The 19,735-nt window shown below is 55.8% G+C and overlaps 1 protein-coding gene across 1 annotated transcript in view; it reads right to left on the reverse strand.

Moving 5' to 3' along the window:
- The window catches only part of ATP6V0D1 (ATPase H+ transporting V0 subunit d1), a 39,303-nt gene that overhangs the window by 5,411 nt on the left and 14,157 nt on the right, over nucleotides 1-19,735 (reverse strand). Inside the window, exons 2-3 of the mRNA XM_040498364.1 lie at nucleotides 9,642-9,813; nucleotides 826-1,004 (exon numbers count right to left, since the gene is read on the reverse strand). Of these exons, the coding sequence (XP_040354298.1) occupies nucleotides 826-1,004; nucleotides 9,642-9,813 (351 nt within the window). The remainder of the gene's footprint in view (nucleotides 1-825; nucleotides 1,005-9,641; nucleotides 9,814-19,735) is intronic.

Consider the following 19,735-nt stretch of genomic DNA (forward strand, 5'->3'; position numbering starts at 1 on the left):
AATAAAATAAAATAAAATAAAATAAAATAAAATAAAATAAAATAAAAATGGAGAAACTGAGAAACCACAAATAGCCCAGAACTAGCTCAGAGTTACTGGAAGAGTCTATGGCAGATAGGCGTAGCAAGTAGGGCTCAGGACTCTTAGTACAGGAACAAGTGCAACTTAGAACCCAGTGTTTAACCCTGGAGGCTTCCTGGAGGTGGTGCTCTGAGGACAAAGATTGTGGCTATGAGGGCACTAGCTGGTGACAGCCTTAGTGCCTTCTCCCCAGCCTCCAAGATAGGCAGGAGCCAGCACTGCCTAGGTGGGGCCCTGCAGGAAGCTCCCAGTTCCCCTTCCTCTCTTGGCCTCTGACACGAACCCTGCATCCTGCCGGACACTGCCTGACCTGGCCCCTGGGACCTGTTCTGTGGAGGCAAGTGAAGCTATTTGCTTCCCTCCTCTGCCTCACAGTCAGCCAGCCACTCTGGTCCAGCTTAGGGCCACAGTGTGTTCGAGTCCCAAGACTCTGAGGGACCTGGGCCTCTCCCCACTCCATGAGCTCAGCCTTTCTCTGCATTCTGAGAAATTGGCCAGTTTCACAAAGTTACATGGTCTGAATCAGGCCCTGGTGGTAGTCTGCCTAGCCCAGCAAAAGCAACAGGAAAGGAACTGAAGGTAGGGCAACAGAATGGGAGGGAAGTTAAGGGAAACATAAAGGTAAGCAGCAGGGGGCAAGCCTTCTTTTATGGCTCAGTATCACCCCCCCACCACCCAGGGGTCCACAAACCCCACACTTGGAGGCGGTGTCCACCTCCTCCCCCCTCCACCCCAGTGGCTCACCCAGGGGCGTGTCCACCAGAATGGCATTGTAGAGCTCGGCAGGTGTCTGCGCAATGTTCACAGCCTCCATCTGCTCAAAGCTGCCTAGTGGGTGGCACTTGGGCACAAGTTCGGCGATAGACCGCTGGTGCAACGTGCCCGTGATAAGCAGGATTACATTGTCAATCATGTAGCTGTAACTGCGGGAGGCACACAACAGCAGGGGGTTGGAAGTTCTGGCCCAGCACTGTGACCCTGCCCCCACCCTGCACAGGCCACCCTCAACAAAGAGCGCCACCTCAATGGTGTTGCTGACCAGCACCGCTGGTTCACCTCCCTGCCAGGTTGCAGCCCTACTCCAGCACCAGGAGTCTGAGACATACACGGCCCCTCCCTTGGGAGTGTGGCACAGATTCACGCCCCTTGAGTGTTTGGGAAGAGGTAACTACCCCACGGTGTGAACAGAGTTCTGGCAGGGAACACAGAAGGAGGTGCAAGGCCAGCCTGGGGATGAAAAAACTGGGAGATGTAATTGTGTTCTGGGAAGAGGGAACAGTGTGTGCAAAGGCCTGGAGGCATTCACCGAGTGCCTGCCGCATTCGAGGAACTGAGCACAGTTCAGGGTTGGCAGAAGGAGGGAACCAGGGCAGTGCTCCTAGCTTGCTGGGGCCTGGTCGCTGGTCCTGCAGGCCAGGCTGAGGGTCCTGACTGCATTTTGAGCACTAGAGATCCATGAGCAGGATGTAAGCAGGGAGTATTACAGTCCTGTTAGAGTCATTCTGGCTGCTGGGTGGGGATGCGGGGAGGGGGAGATGGCAAGGGGAGGAAAGGCTGAAGAGTAGGGTGGGGAAAAGCCAGAGAAAAAGGGAAGGCCAGAAAGGAGCTAGTGGGAGGGCCCCTCTGGAGTAAGGCCCCAGGTCAGGCAGAGATGGAGCAGGTAGATAGCTGCCCTGCACAGTTCCACTCCAAAGGCAGAGCACCGCCTCCTTCTTCAGCTGGAGGCCTAGGCCAGGTATCCGCGCAGGAGGCCTAGAGGGGACCCAGAGGCCTGGATAGGGAGGCTGGGCTCAAGTTGTCCTAGGCCTAAGCTCCTTGGCTCTCCGCTCTGGATAGCACATGAGCAGCAGAGGGGGCTGTGGAGCTGGGGAGGGTGGGGCTTCCCGGTTCAGACTTGGCAAGGGGCAGGGCAAGCTCTGCTTCCGAACTTTAAGACAATGGCACAAAGGAGCCGGGGCAGAGCTCTGTCTAGTCACCTACGTGGGAATGGGGTGAAGCCAGGAGCGGGGGGGGCAGTGAGGAAGGCCCCAGGCACAGTCAGGTGGCATTAACCACAACATTCCTCCAGCCTGTCACCAGTGATGAACTCAGGGTACACGAGTGGATGAGGCCTGTGGGGAGGGGCACCACTGAAGGGTCAGAGCTAAGGTGCAGGCTGCTGCCCTGAATGGGCACTTAGCACAGGACTTGCCCTAGTTTTTGGGTGGACCACAACTAGGCCCCTCTCCTGGGAAAGTATTTTAAAGTTTTTTTTTTTTTTTCAACGTTTATTTATTTTTGGGACAGAGAGAGACAGAGCATGAACGGGAGAGGGTCAGAGAGAGAGGGAGACTCAGAATCGGAAACAGGCTCCAGGCTCTGAGCCATCAGCCCAGAGCCTGACGCGGGGCTCGAACTCACGGACCGCGAGATCGTGACCTGGCTGAAGTCGGACGCTTAACCGACTGCGCCACCCAGGCGCCCCCTGGGAAAGTATTTTAAGCACCCAACGCTGAGGCTGTCCATGGAAGACCCCTGGTGGGCAGTGGACCTAAATACCAAGGGAAGAAAGGGAAAGGGGTGGCCCAGACCTCAACTCAGAGGGCCAGCTATTGGGGGAGCTCCCACAAGGCCCTCCAGGAAGGCGACAGGAAGAAAAAGCCACAGCTCCAGTCCTGACCTGACCCCCTACTCCCCCTGCTTGCTGCACCCTCCCCCAGCTCCCACCCAGCCCAGCGCCTTGCTGTGACCTCTGCTCTCCTGGGCTTGGGGCCAGGCAGCTGCCCTCTCTCCGCCCCCAAACCGGCTGGGTCAGTGACAGGATGTGCACTGAGAAGAGACAGGCCCTCCCCTTCTCAAACTGAGGGCTTCAGGCGGGGCCCATTGTAGCTGCAAGGCAAGAAGCCCAATGGCCAGCCTTCTGCCCCGAACCTGACAGAGCTGGCAGAGCAGAGGGACCTCAGAAAAAGCTCACTAGAGTTCTGGGCCTTGGCCTCCAGCCAGAGCCTGCATCCCCTCCACCCTGGACAGCATCCCTTGTTCCCAATGCCTCCAGAATCTCATGTACCACAGGACCTGTGCCACATGTCACTTCCTGCAGCCCTCTACCTGCACCCCAACCAGCCCCACTCCAGTCTTCCTGTTCTCTGAGACAGCCACAAAGACTCCTGTCCCCGGCCTGAGGATGCTCTTCTCCACTCTCACAACCTTGTGGACAGGGACAGAGAGAAGGGTACCCCTCTTAGGCCTATACTATCTGATTGACCCCGCAGCCACCAGCATCACCAAACCCAGTATCCAAGGAAGTAAGAGAGAGTATAGGCACTCGGCCCTGTCACACCATCAGGCAGATGACGTCCATGTCCTATTTCTAGGGTCCCCATGCCCTGGCACTGCACTCCCCATCTAGCTCTGTCTTTTCAGAGGTATCCCCACAAGCCAGTTTTCTTTCTCTAAATCTCCCCACTCCCTCTGCCCACAACCCAGGGTATTCGTTTATGTTGGGGATGGGGCTGGAGGCAGGGCTCAGGGGAGGACCCTGGTACTCCTCAGGGTCCTGGCCTGGACTTAGAGGAGAGCCCGTGGGAAGACTCTACCATCTGGCTTTTCTGTTGTCCCTCCAATGATGTGGAACAGGCCAGCTATGAGTCACTTTTCAGCCTTGACAGCAAATGTCGGGGGCAGTAGTAGTACCTCCTAGCTGCCCCCAGCCTCTCCTGCTAGAAGTCCAGTCTGGGTACCAAGGAAAATGCCGAGCCAGTTAAGGGCCACTTACGATCACATACTCCCAGCACCTTCCAGGGCCCCCTTCTAACCCAGTCTAGGCCAGCACTGGATAATCCTGTGCCAGACCCAGCTCTTGCTTCTCCCTGAGTCAACTACGAGGTTACTGCAGAAGCAGCCCCTGCTTTTCTCCCCAGCCCAATGAGAGCCCAAATCCTCTTTCCTGGGAGAAAGGAAGCAGGGCAGGCCTGGCAGAGATGGTGCTGGCTAGGCTGTTTGCTTCTCCCCCAAGGCCAAGGCCTTCAGCAGACAGGGACATCCTCCTCCTCCTCGCCTGGCTTGAGCAGCTGCCTCCCTGCCCCCAAAAAAGCCACTCCACCAGTCCTCCCCTCATTTGGCCTCAACAGCAGAGAATGAGGTTCCAGCTGGTCAGCGTCTCCCTCCAGAGGAAGACAGCTGGGGAGTGGACAGGCGGCTGCCCGCCAGGCCAAAGAGGCCCTTGTGGGGTGGGAGTAGGGAGTCTGTATTCCTCTACCCAGAGGCCCTCCCTCACCCTGTGCCTTTAAGACTCAGCTTGGGCCCATAGAAGTCTCGGGTTGGGGTTTAGGAAGCCCTTTCTTCCAAGAAGTCTTCAGAGCCCCCAGCCAAGCCCCATTCTTCTGCTGTGCCCTTTGGCGCCACCTGCTGGAGAAGCATGGCTTGCTTCCACATTCTTATCGCCTTGGCGCCGGGGGCTGGCCTAGCACTGGTGAGGAGGCCAAGATGACTAGGTACCTCTGCCAGTCTGTCTATCCTACAGCTCCCAGCAGAGGCTGCTCATAACAGTATCTGTGCTTAATCACATCAGAGTCCTGCAAAGCCCTGCCTAGGGCAGAAAGGGAATAGAGATATTAAGCTATGGCCTCAGCGTACAACTTGCCAAGCCTCAGTTTCTCAGTTTCTCAGTTTTAATCAGGATAACTAAAATGCAGCCCATAGCAGAGCTAGTAAGGCCCTGAACTTCTCATTAAAATCCTGCTCTTCCCCAGAAGCCTGATTGGGTCTTCCCACTTGACTTAAGCCTTCTAGGCCTTAAAGAGCTCCTGTGTGCTCTCCCTTAGTCGGTGTCACTGCTGGCTCTCCCGCAAGGCAGGAGCCAGGTCTAGCCCATGACCCAGAAATCATGGCAGGCCTAGAGCCCCAGCCTGTATAGACCGTGCTATGACCCAAAAACAGTGGATGTAGAGAGAGAGGGCTAGAGGACCAGGATAAGGATAACCACCATGCCTCTGCAACCCATGGTACAAAAAGTTCTGGGGAGAATGGCAGGTATGCTAAAAGGCCTATGGGGCACTTGAGGCCATTGTCCTGGGACAAAGCTGCCTTCTAGCTACCCACTCCAGGTTGGTGGCACTGGAGCCCCTGGTACATAAGAAAGACTGGACTTCACCTCTCCCAGATGATGCAGGTTACCAAGCCCAGGTTCTGCTAATGGGTACCAGGCTGCTGCACACTGGGGATGGCTCATTCCTTTAAAGACAAGGGCCTTTGGGGCCCACCTGAAAATCCCCAGAGGCCAGACTCACCTCTCCCACACACACCTCTCCCAACTTCCCTTTGAGAGCCTACTTTCCTATGGGAAGCCATCATGGAATGGCCTAGATCAAGATCTCCCCTCCAAAGCCAAAAAACCCCAATAGAGGCTCCATTCCAAGTCACACAGCACGTTAATGGCTACGTCTGGAAAAATCCTTGGTATAGTGACATATTACATGTTATTGCCGTGAAATTGAACTGAATTATCTAAAAACTACATGATTGATGACAGCTTACTTCACAGACTCTCACTCACTCAAGGCCTGTTTCCTCCACACCAGGCAGTGCCACCCACTCTCCTGAGCAGTCTCTTTCACCCCACCTGATCCTTGAGTCCTCTTAATGCCAGGAAGCCTCCTGTGACCCTGGATCCATTTGTAGCAGCTGCCCACAGGCCTCTCCAGGAGCTGTCTACACCACCCCTGACACTCATCCCATTGCATTCATGCATCCCCCTCCCTCCTGGCATAGGGCCTGGGCCAGAGCTGATACTAGTTGTGTTGGCTGAAGGCTCGCTGGGATCAACAAAACCACTGGACACTGTCTTTCACCATGGGAGGGCAGAAAAGACCTTCATCAGCTTCTGTCTGCACACCTTTAGTGACAAGGAACCCATCACTTCCTGGGAAATCTTGTTCCAGCAATCCAAGGGCAGTTCTATGGGCAACTAAGAGGCTCTGAGGAACAGAGCTAAGTTGACCTTTTGTGGTAGTCCCAACCTCCAACCCAGCTGGGCCAGCTTTGTTTGTGGCCAGCAGTGATGGCACTGTTCCCTCAAGTATTCACATGCAGGATGGAGCCATTAGCTCACGCCTCCCCTACCTGAGGGAACCATGCTCTCCTCTCTAGTTACATTCCTCTGGACATCCCTGGGGTTTGAGGCTCAGGACATGTATGGTTCCCTCAGTCCAGAATCTCCCCTTCCCCAATTCTTCCTTAAACAGCTCCTCAGCCACATAGCCACCTCCTCAGAGAAGCCAGCTATGAGTTCCAGGCCCTGGCCCTGACGGAAGAGATTCCCTTTCTGCAACACTGCGGATGACCCAGAAAGGAGGAAGTGGAGGAGGTGGAGGGGAGGAGGAGGAGCAGGCAGAGAGGTAAGAGTTAAATGGCAGAGAAGAAGGAGACTGCTGGAGGGTGGGAGGGCTGTGGCTCCTGATTAGGCCTGCAGACCTTGCTGCACAAAGCTCAGTGGTGACCTTGGTCAGGGCCTTTGCGGTGGAGTGATGGGACAGTTGGGAGCAGACTGGAAGCTCAAAGGATGGGCAGGCGTGGGGGGGGGCGGGGGTGAGAGAACACACAGTGAACGTAAAAGCGCAGGCCCTAGGAGACAGTTTTGTTGTTTTTGTTTTGTTTTGTTTTGTTTTAATGTTTATTTATTTTTGAGACTGAGAGAGACAGAGCATGAACGGGGGAGGGTCAGAGAGAGGGAGACACAGAATCTGAAACAGGCTCCAGGCTCTGAGCTGTCAGCACAGAGCCTGACGCGGGGCTCGAACTCATGGACCTCGAGACCATGACCTGAGCCGAAGTCGGCCACTTAACCGGCTGAGCCACCCAGGCGCCCCCCTAGGAGACAGTTTTAAACAGTGTGAGAGATTTGCGCTTGTTCAGTTGTTGATGTGAAGAATCTGAAAGGGACGGTGGCTGCACAGACAGAACAGGTGAGTGGCCACTCAGGGTCCAGGGAGTCGGGTAAGAGAGCTCAGGACTCTGGCAGAAGGACCCAAGAGAAGGAACCTTTGCCATCAGATCAGGGTTGGGGACACAGATGCGGTGCTGGAAGGTGACTGGTTTCTACTGTCTCTGTGGAGGAGGAAGGTGGGCCATCTGCCCAGAGACAAGGCTGGGGGTGGGAGAGAGGTAGTATTTAAAATGGTGAAGTGGTCTTCCCAACCTTGGTGGGGGGGCTACAGGGTGCTGGGTAGGAAGAACAAATGGCCGGCTGGGCAAAGACAAGCTGAGGCCAGCTGCACTGGTGAGCGTGCACGTCTGGCAGCAGGGATCACCGCTCAAGGCCGGCTTCCCCAGCTTTGCTCCAGGCTGTAGAGGTGGGGGAGGGTGCCTCCAGGCCGGAGGCTGCTGGGATTCCTCCAGGGCTGGGGGGCTGCCAGCCAGGGCGGGACTATAGGACAGGCGGCCAAGAGAGCTGCGGATGCTGGCAGAAAAGTACTCAAATGATGGACCAGGGAACCTCAGCTGGGGAGGGAGGAAAACGAAGGCAGAAGGGGCAGCAGGAGAGGAAGCAAGGCCCAGCGTCCTGCTGAGTCCGGAACCAACGTCCCTCAAGGGACTGAGAGTGGGCTGGAGTGCCTGAAGGCTGTGGGTAGAGAGGGGGTGCCTGACTCAGCGATTTCGGGGTGGAACAGTTCCAGTAGTGACATGGCCTTGGGTAGCCATCAGTGGGGGTGGCTGAAGTGGAGAGCAGAGGAGCGGGTCACTGAAGATGACGAGGTCATGGAACGAGCAGCCACAGGCTCAGACAGGCTGACACGTGGCTGCTGAGCTCTTCCTGAGTGAGGGCAGGAGTGAGGAGCTGGGAAGACTAAGCCACAATCACCCATGAATGGAAGGGGCGGGGAAGTGACAGCCTGCCACAGGATAGTGCTTGGCTGCTTTAAGCACGCTTGGTGCTTGCAGCCAACCTCCAGCAAAGAGCTGGCGGCTATGCAGCCTCAGTCACGCTCAGAGCCCTCTCCAGTTTCATGGCCTGGCAGGCTAAGATGAAGCCTCTAAGGGCACCAAGAAAGGCCAGGAGCTAGCTGCACAGGCAGGTGGCCAAGTGGACAGTGAGATGGATGACAACTGCCCTCTGACCACTGGCATGGGTCAGGCCTCCTCTGGCCTGCCTGGCTGGCAAGGCCAGAACATTCACCAGGAAGCTGAGAGAGCCTTGTGCAAATAAGGTGAAGGCTGGGCTCTGGCAATAAATTTGTCGCTTCCTGGTATGTCCCCGGCTCTGGCCTTGAGGCAAGGGATACACAGGCCCAGGCCAGGAGCTAACACATGGGATACTTCGGTGTAACCCCCATCTCAGCAGCACAAGACATGCCCCATGTCTGGCCTCCTGCCCCAGCAGGACTATGTAGTCTATACCTTGACCAGAGCCAAGGAGGTGTAATTACAGGCCCAGCCAGGACAGCAGGGAGGCCCCCAGAAAGGAGGCCTGTAGCCAGGAAAGAGACTGCTTCCCAGCCTGGGTAAGTTCCCTGAGCCCTTGAGGGGTCCCAGCCTGTGGCCTCTACCCAAGGATGGATCCCTTCTGGCTGCAGTCTCCACTTGAGCAAGTAGATCTTAAGTAAGTGGCTGCTGCTTGCTGGGGGTGGGAATCAGGACAGGCAGGAAGCACCCTAGTGGGGCAGGTGTGCCAGTTTCCAAGGAGGAGGGTGGGAGCACCAAAATCAGGGAATGATAAAGGCACAACAGTACCCAAAAGTACCCAGTACCCGGAAACACTTCCCCACAACACACACTCACACACCACTAATGCAGAGCACATTCATTTAAGTTAGCCACTGATCACACCTCTGGGGCCATGTCTTTGTTAACCAGGCCCTGGCTAATGGCTCCTGGTCTATCCAGGCAGAGACAGCCTATCTCCCTGTTTCCACAGGCATACCTGGCAAGCAGAGGCTGCCTCATCCAAGTGCCCTCCCCTAGCCTGTAGGGTCCTTTCTTCTGCTCAGGTCCTCCAGGAGCTTAGTGGAGGCAGGACTACACCCAAGGGTTAGACAACGGGGAAGCTGGGCAGCCATGGTCATAAACATGTGGGCTTGGTCCAGAATTGGGAAAGGCAGCCAGGTGTTCAGCCTTCCCCACTTCTCCCTGAGACCCAGGGCCATGGACAGAGAAGATGGAGAATGGCCTCAGCCCAGACAGGCCCAGAGGGCCTGAATGGTCCATTCCAAGAACTTGGCTCTTCAGAGCTCTGCCATCCCCTGACCTCTGACCCCAGTCTGGGAAGTCAGGACCTAGTGAGCATTCAGTGTGGATGCTGCAGGGTGAGTGAAGCAAAGTGCTCCCATCATCCTTGGTCTCCTCATCCCAATCTCTGTAATACCAAGGGTGCAGGGAAAGGGGCTTCATCCAATATTACAGTGTGGAATCCACAGCAATGAAGTGGCTGGTGGTGGCTTGGAGGCCCAGGGCTGTTGAATAACCAGCTCAGCTACACAGCCCAGGAAGACTCTGTGGGCAGCTGGCCTAAGCGCATGCTGGCCCAGATGCAGGAGGAGCAGCTATCCTGCCCAGTGGGAGGGGAAGGCACTATAGGGCACACTTACGTAATGAAGTCCAGGAAGCTGGCGAGTGGCTCATAGGCGTGGTTCCTCATGTGGCGGAACTCCACCACCATCTTCTCTTTGAGCCGGTCATCAATAACTGACACTGTTAGCGGCGATGCCTCATTGGCCAGGAAGTTGCCATAGTCAGTACTCTGCAGGTGCAGCTTCAGGTCTGAAACCCAAGGCAAGGGCGTGGGGAGTATGAGGGCTAGCCACATTGAACCTCCCCAGGACCCCAAAACCCCATCCGCACCCAACTCCGAGCCCCAGCTTCTCTGCTGTTGTGTCCTGCTGCTACCCTGCCCTGCTGTCCCCACCTTCACCTCCCTGTTGGCTCAGGGCCTACTCCAGGGCAGTCAGACCAAGGCCCTAGAGATATCCCAGACTCTTGGGCCATTAGCCAGTACACTGGGCCCCAGAGTCCAAGCACAAGTAGAACAAAATGTTCCTCCAAATGACAAGAAGGCCTGGGAAACCCCAACCCAAGGTGCCACTCACCACCGCCTTTGAGGCCGTTCTGCATAGCAGATTCTGGTATGGCTCTAACCTAGAGTAGTGTAAGACCTGGGCCCTACACTCCATAGCTGCAGGGTTAGAAGGGCAAGCCCACACACTCTAGGCATAAATGATGCAAATGAAATAAAGAAGAGGCCACAAGTGCGAGTAAGGTGGAGAGGACACCAAGACGGGACCGAAAGGAGGAGAGAGCATGCCAGGCTGGGCCACATCAAAGGGCAGGGACAGGAACATACAAAGGTAACAGCCAGCAGGATGGCCTGAGTGACAAGTGGCCTGGAGGACAAATGAGTGACATGAGGGGGAGATGAGGCTGGGAAAGGAGACAGCCACTGTACAAGTGGCTGGAGGCAGACAGGCTGATCCTCTGGGCTCTTCTGAGCAATTAGGGATGGGGCAAGGGAAAAGGGAGAAGAAGACAGAGAAGAAGGGCCTGGGTGGGCAGGACAGGTGAGACCCAGTGAGATCAGGGCAACAACCTAACAGCTGCCTGGCTTTTGCCCTTGTCTCCCACCCCCGAGGTTATTCTCCAACCAGCAGCCAGAGCGATCTTAAAACACAAGGCAGAGCATATCAGTCATCTATACATCCTCATCTCAGGGCCTTCCCTGTCCCTCTGCCTAGAAAGGGGTGATCTCTCCTCGCACGTCCCCTCTTCAGAGACCTCTCCCACAGCCCCATCACCCTGTCCCTTCACTTGTGCCTCCTTTCTTTGTTAACACTTACTCCACCTGTCACAGGACACATAAGCTCCATGATGGCAGGGATTTGGGGTCACTGCAGGACCCTAGAGCCTAGAACAGAGTATGTTCTGGTACGTTTTCATGCTCATTAAATATTTGGAGAATGGACAGAAGTCTGGGAAGAGTGTTGGTGAAGACAGCAGGGGGGTTTACTCCTGGATTTGGAAATGGGGGACACTGTAGCAGTGATGGCAGTACCAAGCACAGTGGCTGGGAAGGTACCCATGTGTGCGTGCACGTGTGTGTGTGAAGGCCCAACAACCAAGGCCAGCTTTTGCTGTAAGGGACTGCATGCTTTATGTCCCCTGGGAGGTTGCCCAGGGAAGGACAGAAAGGGTCACATTTGTGAACTTCTCCACAAGCCTCCCTGATCAAGCCTTCCGACGTGTCTGTGGGCCTGGAGGGCCTTGCTACCTTGGGCTGCTGAGAAGGAAGGGACGGTGTGGCACATAATCCCCAGCGAAGCCCCTACTCCTGCGATCCCAGCAGAAGAATGTTCCCAACCTGGAGTTAGGAGTGTTAAAGGAGAGATGGAAGAATATGTGAAAGGGAGAGGTGAGAAGGAGGGAGGAGTCGGCATGCCCCTGGGTTAGATGCCTTCTGCCTGCAGCTCTGGGTGGCACCCAGGTGGCAGGCAACACTCATGTCCTCTGTAGCTCTCGGGCCCTCACATAGTGAACTGTAACCTCCTGAGGCCTGTAGAAGGCCTTCACCATCTGCTGCTTTTGCCACCGTCCTCCCACTCACACCCACTTCTCTCTACGGCCACCTAAAAGTGGGACAGAGCCGAGGGTGAGGTGGGGCAGGGAGAAGCCACCAGCCCCCTGCTTCACCCCCCATGAACTTGCTGCCTTTTTGACAAGGAAGTGTTCACACCCCTATGTCCTCAACCCAGGCCATCTGCCACGAGTCCCTGGCCTAGGTTCCATCCTCACCATGGTCTGGCCAAAGTCCACCTATACTTAGAATAAGGCCTGGGTAAGAGAAGGTGTTCTGCTCAGTAGTACTCAAGTTGTTGCAATATTTCATTACCCCCTTGGTTGTCAGAGAAAAATTCTTAACCACAACTGATAGTCATAACTGATGGTTGTGTAATGGTACCTCACCTTGTATTCTACCTCTAGTAATGGGCTTTATGTGCTAGATTTTAATATCTTTGACCTTGGGAAAATGCACAATTCTTTTGAACAGAAACATGGTTTATCTGCACACAACTGATCAGTTCTGAGAGATCGTTAATGTTCTCCAAGTGGTTTTCGTGGGTGTGAGAGAGAATATGAATCGATCCCTCTTCTTATAGTATTGAAATTAATCCCACTTAGTTTATCAAGTCACATTCATGCCCTGATTTTATACACTTGTATCTATCAAACATGATGATACTTGAAAAACAAAGTGGGCAAGGGGTTCTGGCCAGGGCACAGCAGGTGCCCAAATCCCCACTAGGGGAAGCTGCGGAGCGGACAGCAGCTGGAAGCCGGGGCTGAAATGTGGTGTTCTGGGTCAGACCGTCTAGCACAGCAGCTGCCAGACCAAACCTGTTCGTTTATCCTCAACAACTGCAGCCAGCAGAGAACCCATCTCAGGCGATAAGACTCCTTCCTCTGCATCTCACAGCTGGGCCTGGGGGCCAGGCCAGATGTGCAGGCCAAAAACCAGAGCAAAACCCAGTCCCCATGCCAGGGACCCTCAAGTCAATGACCCACTATTCTCTGGGATATCGAGTCCATGCCGTGGGCCCCCACCCAGGCCCCTGCCTCCTACCCTCCAAAGGATCTTTGCATCACACTGCTGGAGGCTTCCCTGAACGCTGTCCCCTACCACCCTGGCCTCAGCTCTCCAGAAGTGGGCCCAGCCTCGCCTTTCTCTACAGGGCTTCTCTTCACTGGGAAGGTGTGCTCAGCAACTGCCCCACTGCCAAGTACCCTCTCCCCTCTCCAGCTCCCATGGACTCTCCATGCAATACACTGGTCAAGTGGGAGTCAGCACCCCAACACTGGGGGGAGAAGCCCAGACCCATTCTAATTGGAAACAAATGGGTCCCTGCTACGTACTCAGCCCCCTGCCAGGAGCAACCTGTGTGTCTGACCTCTCAGCCATGCCCATTTCAGATTTAGAAAAGAGCAACCAAGGGGAACACAAAACTTGTCTAGAGTCTCAGTCAGGTGTATAGAGGGGCTGGGATGTGGATCAAGCCTGGTGGTTTCTGTCATCTCCAACTCTGGCCTCCTCTACTCCCCTACCATCTTTGACCACATTCTCCCACGGCCCTTGGCCCAGTTATGGACCCAGCTTCCTAGACAGACTCTAGTCCTAGAAGAGTGGGCAGGTTACAGAGGAGTGAGAGAAGCCAGGATATGTCCCTTACATGACCTGGAGACAGCCTGGACACTCACCGTCCACCTGACGTCATGACTCAAGGACAAGCACCTCTGGTATGACTTGTGGCAACAGCTATTCATAGAGAAGCCAGGAACACGTGCATGCGAATAAGAGGAGCAAAGCTGGGGGTGGGCTCTTCTTTGCACACCCCCACCCCACTTTGCATGCATGGGGCTTAGCACAGGCCTTAAAGCAAACACCCCTGTGCCTTGGCTGCTGCGTTCTGCTGACGCTGCATCTGGGGAAGCCACGGCTCCCAGCAGTGCTGGAACACAGACTGGTGGGTGGTTTCTGCTGGCGTTTGTGAGATCAGAGCAAACCCGGGAGACTCTACCCAGAATCCTGCCCAAAGCCCAAGGAGTCTTCCTTACCAGGAAACTCATTTTTAAAAGCCCCCAGGGATGATGTCAAAGGGCCGTTCCAGACCACTTTCCCTGGCCAAGCCCTGTGTCTCCCTGTGACCCAGGGAGAGGGGACAGCCTGTCAGCCAGGAAGGCGACTTGGAGGCAGGCAGGCTAGCCGATCTCTCTGCTTGGACCACACAGGGTTTCTGAACCAGCTCTGACCCTGTTCAAGAAACCTGGCGCCCAGAACCAGTTACTGGCAGCCCCAAGCCCTTTAGACAGTCCTCAGAGCTGGGACAAGGCCTGCTAGAACCCCACCACCACCAGCAGCTTCCTGCTCTCTCTGAGGGATGCAGAGAAGGGGGTGTGACTGGGGGTGGGATCTGAACACAGGAGGAGAAGCCTGGAACTTGTTGAGAGCTTCGTGGGAGACCAGGCCACCCAGCCCTGGCCAAGGCCCCAAGGGCAGCCAAGGACGCCAGGGGCTCTGGGAAGGCAGGAGCTAGTTCTGCTCTGCGCCCTGAGCTGAGCAGCCTAACAGCCTCAATGACAGCCCCTGAGAGCTTCAGACGTGCCTGGGCTGAGGCATGAGCAGTGTTCTGGTTAGCACACACTCAGGGGACCGCTCTAGTCTACCCACAAGCCCAGCTGTCTACCCCAAATCCTCCCATCCGTGGCCCAGCACCAGGAATGTCTGGCCAGCTTGGGAGCTTTCATAGCAAAAAACTTCCTCGGAGGCTGATTTCTCATGTCCAAGAAGATACTGCCGCTATTAGGAAGTTCTCTCTGTAGTCTGACCTAAACCCCTCCTCAAAGGAAGCCCACCAACTTGGTTTCCCAGTGCCTCTAGCCTCCCCTGAGGGCCTTGGGTTTGCTTCTCAGCACGCCTCACCCCACCCAGGACCTTCCCATACCTCCCCTGCTTCCCAGGGTCACCTGTCTGATCTTACTGTGACTCTCCCCACAACTCTTATCTTCCGGCGCCATCCAGGCCTCCTCACCACCATGACACCCTTTTGCTGGCCTCCTGCCCCACATGTTGACTCCCTGCTCCCCAGTCAATTCTCACACCAGCACTAGAGTGAAGTCATCCAACTCCCAACATGTTGTCACCTTTACCCAGCGGCCTCTGTGGCCTCAGAGCTAGAGCCCTGCCTCCTCCCCACAGCCTGTGAGGTCCCATGCCCTCAACCCAGCCTCACCCTCAGCACCACCTCAGCCTCAGCCCTCGACTCTCTGCTCCACTGGTCCCATGCTTTGAGTAGGGTGACCTGTCTATGATCTCTGACCCAAACAAGTGTTTCAGGGAAGTCTATAGGATGCCCTAGGGAAAAGCCCCTGAAGTACAGGAAACAGAGCTGATTCCTCAGGCCCAGTTAGAGAGGCCTCTGCCCTCCCTCCTCCACAGGGTGTCCCTTCAGCCTTGAGGTTGCCTGTGTCCGAGACCATTGCCCTGGCTCCAGCAGGGTCCAGCTGAGCAATCTGGGGGTTCCTGGGCTGCAGCTCCACACCCATCCAGCATGGCTGTTCCCTCAGGGCTCATGGGGCGCACCACAATCAAGCTGGCTCCATAGTTTCCCTGTCCTTCCACCCCCTGCCTGTTCCTCAGTCTACGTCTTTAAGGCCAGAACCTCTCAGCAGCAGAGTCCTGGCCCCAGATGGCACCTCTGATTACCACCCAACCCCTGATTAGCAAGAAGGCATGGGGACCGCTAGCCTGATCAGCAGCACTCTCTTCTCTGTGTGGGCCAAAGTGTGGGCTTGGCAGCCAGTCCCAGCCAGGCCTGGAGAGGTGGCAGCTGGGCAGCCCTATTCCCCATCCACTTCCTGAAACCCTTCCCAGATCCTGCCAGCCCTGAAAGTGATCTTTCAGCCCCTCCAGGACTCCCAGGGACAGGCAGCACATGGCCTCTCCAGCCCCCAAGCCTCTAGAGTACCCCCCCCCCAAGGGCTCCAGGGAGGCAGGAAGGGAGGGTCTTGGCCCATGCCAGGGGTTGGTCCCACATTGCCCCAGGGGCCCAGCAGGCACAGAGGCAGCTCCTGGCACAGTACACTAGGCGGGGCGGCCCCCTGCTCTAGACTCACCCACGGCCTCATGGCCCACGGAGGGGCCCTGCTGGCCAGCTGGCCACGGCATAGTGTGAGAGGACAGTGTGTTCCCAGACTTCACTTCTGCTTTTCCAGAGGTCACTCAACGATGCTCTCCTGGGGAGCTCAGGGGTTTTCAGGAATTGAGGACCGCTGAGTAAAACCAGATGTGCAAATATGCTCCCTAGAGCCCAGCATGCCCACCCTGCCACTCCCTTCTAGGGTGATGGAGCCTCAGATATTGTTCTACCACTCCCCTCTGTCCAGGTGAGGGGTCTACTTTGAAGAGACTGAACATGGGTCCTACCTCCAATGCTTGCTCTGCACCAAAGGCTCCCTAAGGCTGCAACTTCCAAGGCTCAAAGCAGGCAAACTCAGACAGATGGACAGATGTGGATAGATGGCCAGGCTGGTGGCCCAATGGAGCCACAGCCCCGCCTCAGCAAATGTGCTATGCCTGAGTCTCCTCCCCAGGCTCTAGGGGTGGGTGAGACCTCTTCTTCATATCAGCTCCAAAGCAGATGTGTGCACTGGCTGGCTGGCTCTTCAGGGTCAGAGCATCACAGCTGGAACTCCATGGAAACCATTAACCCTGAGTTTACCTGGGGCCTGCAGCATAAACTAAGCATCCTTTTCGCCCCTAGACCTCTGCCAGGGTCTGTCACAGGCCCCCCGCAAACTTCACATAACATCAGCTGATTAGTCCTGAGTTCCAACACATCCTATCAAATGTCTATTTTTCCTCTGCTCCCTCAGGTGCTGCCTGCCATTCCCCATCCAGACATCCAGAAGCCTGTCACTGTCCACCTCCCCACCAACTGACGTGTCCATAGTCTCTTGCTCACCAGTACAGGTCTACCCACTATCCGGCAGCTGGTGCATGCCACAGCCCCTGCCCCCTGTGCCCCCTCTGCAGCCTAATTTTGTCAGATCACTGGTTTTAAGACATCGCTCCTTAGGTGGCTCAGTGGGGTAGGGGAGTGAGAACCTGGGCTTTCGAGCTACAGTGACCTGGCTTCAAATCCTGTTTTGCAGCTTGGCTCTGAGCAGCTTGTGGATCCCACTGGATCCAGGCTCTTGGCTGGTCACCTGGTGAAAGGCTATGCAGTGCCAGCCTTCCAGGGCACCCGTGACAGACACTGAACAGAGGCAGTATTAGAACTGAGCACAGAATACCATACTCCATCTCTCCTGGCAGAGAGGATCCCACCCAGAGCTTCCCAACCACGACCCTCAGCCCCAGTCAGGTGGTATGTGTTCTCGTCTCCAGCCTACTGCTCAGGCTGTCCTATTCAATACTCCACAGAATGCCGCTGCCCTTCCTCTTCCTGGTTTGTCCCAATCCTTCCCCTCTGGCATGTTCTCCTCCCCACTGTAAAGGTTGTGGGGGGTCTTGTGCAGCATGGGCATGCAAACACACAGGTCCTGTTCTGCTGAAGGAGCAACAGAGCTGACTCAAAATCTGGGACTCCTGTCCCCAAGCTCAGGTCTCACCTCACCTACCAGCAAGATCACATAGAGTTCTGGGCAGCCCCATGGATGTGGACAGAGGCTAGGACCCAACTCTGCACCATCCACCACACCCTGAGCTGCTGCCCTGAGGGCCTTGTGAGCAGGCAGGAGGTGGCGCAGCCAAGGGCAGCTCCTGCTCCGTGGGAAGCCCCCAGGCTGGCGGGCCAGCAGTCTCGGGAAGAACCTGGAGTCCGCTGCTGGCATGGCCACATGCAAGTTACTGAGTTTCAGCTGGCGTGAAGCAGAGCCCCTGCAGGGAAAGGACAGTGAGTTCTCCTTCCTCGGTCCCTGGACCAGCATTTTGTTTCATGCTGGAGGCCTTTCAGAGAGGTGAGGCTTTCACGGAGGGGGATGGGACTGATCCACAGAGGTGGTCCAGCTGACACTAGGGACCCGTGGCACTACTTGCCAGCATATCAGATACAGGGATCAAATGAGAGTGTCACTCTCCATGTCCAGGAGGCAGCAGGATGTCCGACCCAGGTTTACCACCCTCCTCTCTGCTCTAAGACAGGTGGCAGGTGGTGGTAGAGCCACGTTTAATTACACTTAAGTTCTTAGGAACACCTTGTCCTTGAGGTGAGAGAATGAAAGCATCCCTCACATCCCATGAGGAAGTCCACCTATCCGACAGTCAGGAGGGTGCCAGGCAGGCGATAGCCCCACGTGCCAAAGGGAGGGGCAAAACTGGTTATTGCTGCACCCAGGGCAAGTTCCAAGTAACTCTCCTCTGAGCGGAGATCCGCCTGGATATCCCCTCACCAGAACATCCCCACCCAGGCCCTAAGGCTCCATTGGGACTGGCATGTCCCAGGAGACACAGGGCTTGGAAGGCAGCTTGCCTGTGTTCCCCTGCCACAGCCCAGCCTGAGAACCAAGCGGCCCAGCCTCGCCCTGGGAGGTAGGGGCCACACCTCTGCGGCTGCCCTGCACTTTGACCTTGAGCAAGCTCTTCCCCAGGCTTGCCACCACAGTTGTAGAACCTGCAGGTGGCAGTGGATCTGGGCCTCCAAGGAAGAGCTTCTTTTCATTTTACCAAAGATGTTAGGTTTGCTTGGGTGTGAGTGAGAGAGGTAAAGTGGTCCGGCATGGCCAGGGGCCAGGCAGCCCAGAGAGGGCCAGCTGTGGCACTGAGCTTGCTCAAAAGCCGGCCCATGCCCATGTCTGGTTCCCAGGGCCCACTGGCCTGTACTGCCTGAGTGATCCTGTCAGCCTTTGATGCTGGGCTTCTGTTCTACAAGCATAGGCCTCTGGAGGAAGGATGCTAAGAAAAGCTGAGACTCACTCGGATGGGGGAAGGGCAGGTTTAGGGCCCCCAGTGGCTACTGTTCACAGTGAGATTAAGTCAGTCAGGTCAGGCTGGAGTATCCTGCCAGCTCCGCGGTGCTTAGAGCCAAAGCTATGGAAATAGTCATTTTGCTGAGACTTAGGCCCTACGGATGGGCTCACTGGATCAAACCTCATTTGGGGCTATAAGCCATGCTGCTCTTAGCACAAAGTTGCATTTACTGCAGCTCATAGAAACTGGAAACAGCCCAGGTCAGAAGCAGAGTTGACCCATTTTATACCCATGACCAGCAGAGCCAAGAAGCTTAGGCCAGGCAGGAAGCGGCAGGAGCAGTAAGCATCCAGGCTGGTCCTGGATAGCACCCTCACACCCATTTACCCAACCTGCTCAAGGACCTGGCGGGACATGTACAGGGTAAGCAGTAACATGCCAGACTGAACATCATCAGTGTGTGGATTTGGGCCAGCCCTGGGATAGGTGGGCACCTGCTCAGGGAGCCTCACAGCAGAGGCTAGGTTCAAATGACAGAAGCCAATGGAGGAATGGGGATGACAGTGAGGCATGGAGCCTGGGCCAATAGAAAAGGGGGACCCCATCTTCCTCCCAGGCCTTGCCATGTGGTATCTGCCTTGGAACTTAAAAGGGTAAGGGGGTGGTGAAGATAGATGAGCTACCACCCATGACCTGACAGCCTTAGGGCCCTGTGTGCTGGGTCATGTGTTGTAGCTCATTCCTTGACTCCCAACCCTTTAATGTCTACATTAGATGACATATGGCAAGGCCTGGGAGAATGGTGAGGGGCCTCAAAAGCAGGGCCTCTTTCACCTGACCACCACTTCCTGAATGGGGGGCCAGGCACACAGAGGCATGATTTAGGCATCCTTTAGCGAACATATGCAGGAATAAGAAAGAAAGAAAGGACCAAAGAATATACAGTGATTGGATAGGAGGAGCCAAGACAGGTGTCAGGAGGTAAGCAAACCCTTGGCCCTCACCTGGACCCAACTTCCCAGGTAAAATAAGAGGGCTGAATAGGATTACCTCCAGGGGGTTGGCCAGCTCTGAAACTGTCTACCTGGTCAGACCTAGGTCACATTGACTCTCCACAACTCAGCCCCTGAGGGCCACTCAAGGGCCTAGGGTGAGCCTAGAGGCCTGGCTACCCAAGAAGCAGCCTTGGCAGAACCAACGGCAGGTGCAGGGGAGGTCTGGCTTTGTGGA

Source organism: Herpailurus yagouaroundi, unplaced genomic scaffold, assembly GCF_014898765.1.
Source record: "Herpailurus yagouaroundi ecotype Mexico unplaced genomic scaffold, PumYag 190, whole genome shotgun sequence".
Taxonomy (NCBI): Eukaryota; Metazoa; Chordata; class Mammalia; order Carnivora; family Felidae; genus Herpailurus; species Herpailurus yagouaroundi.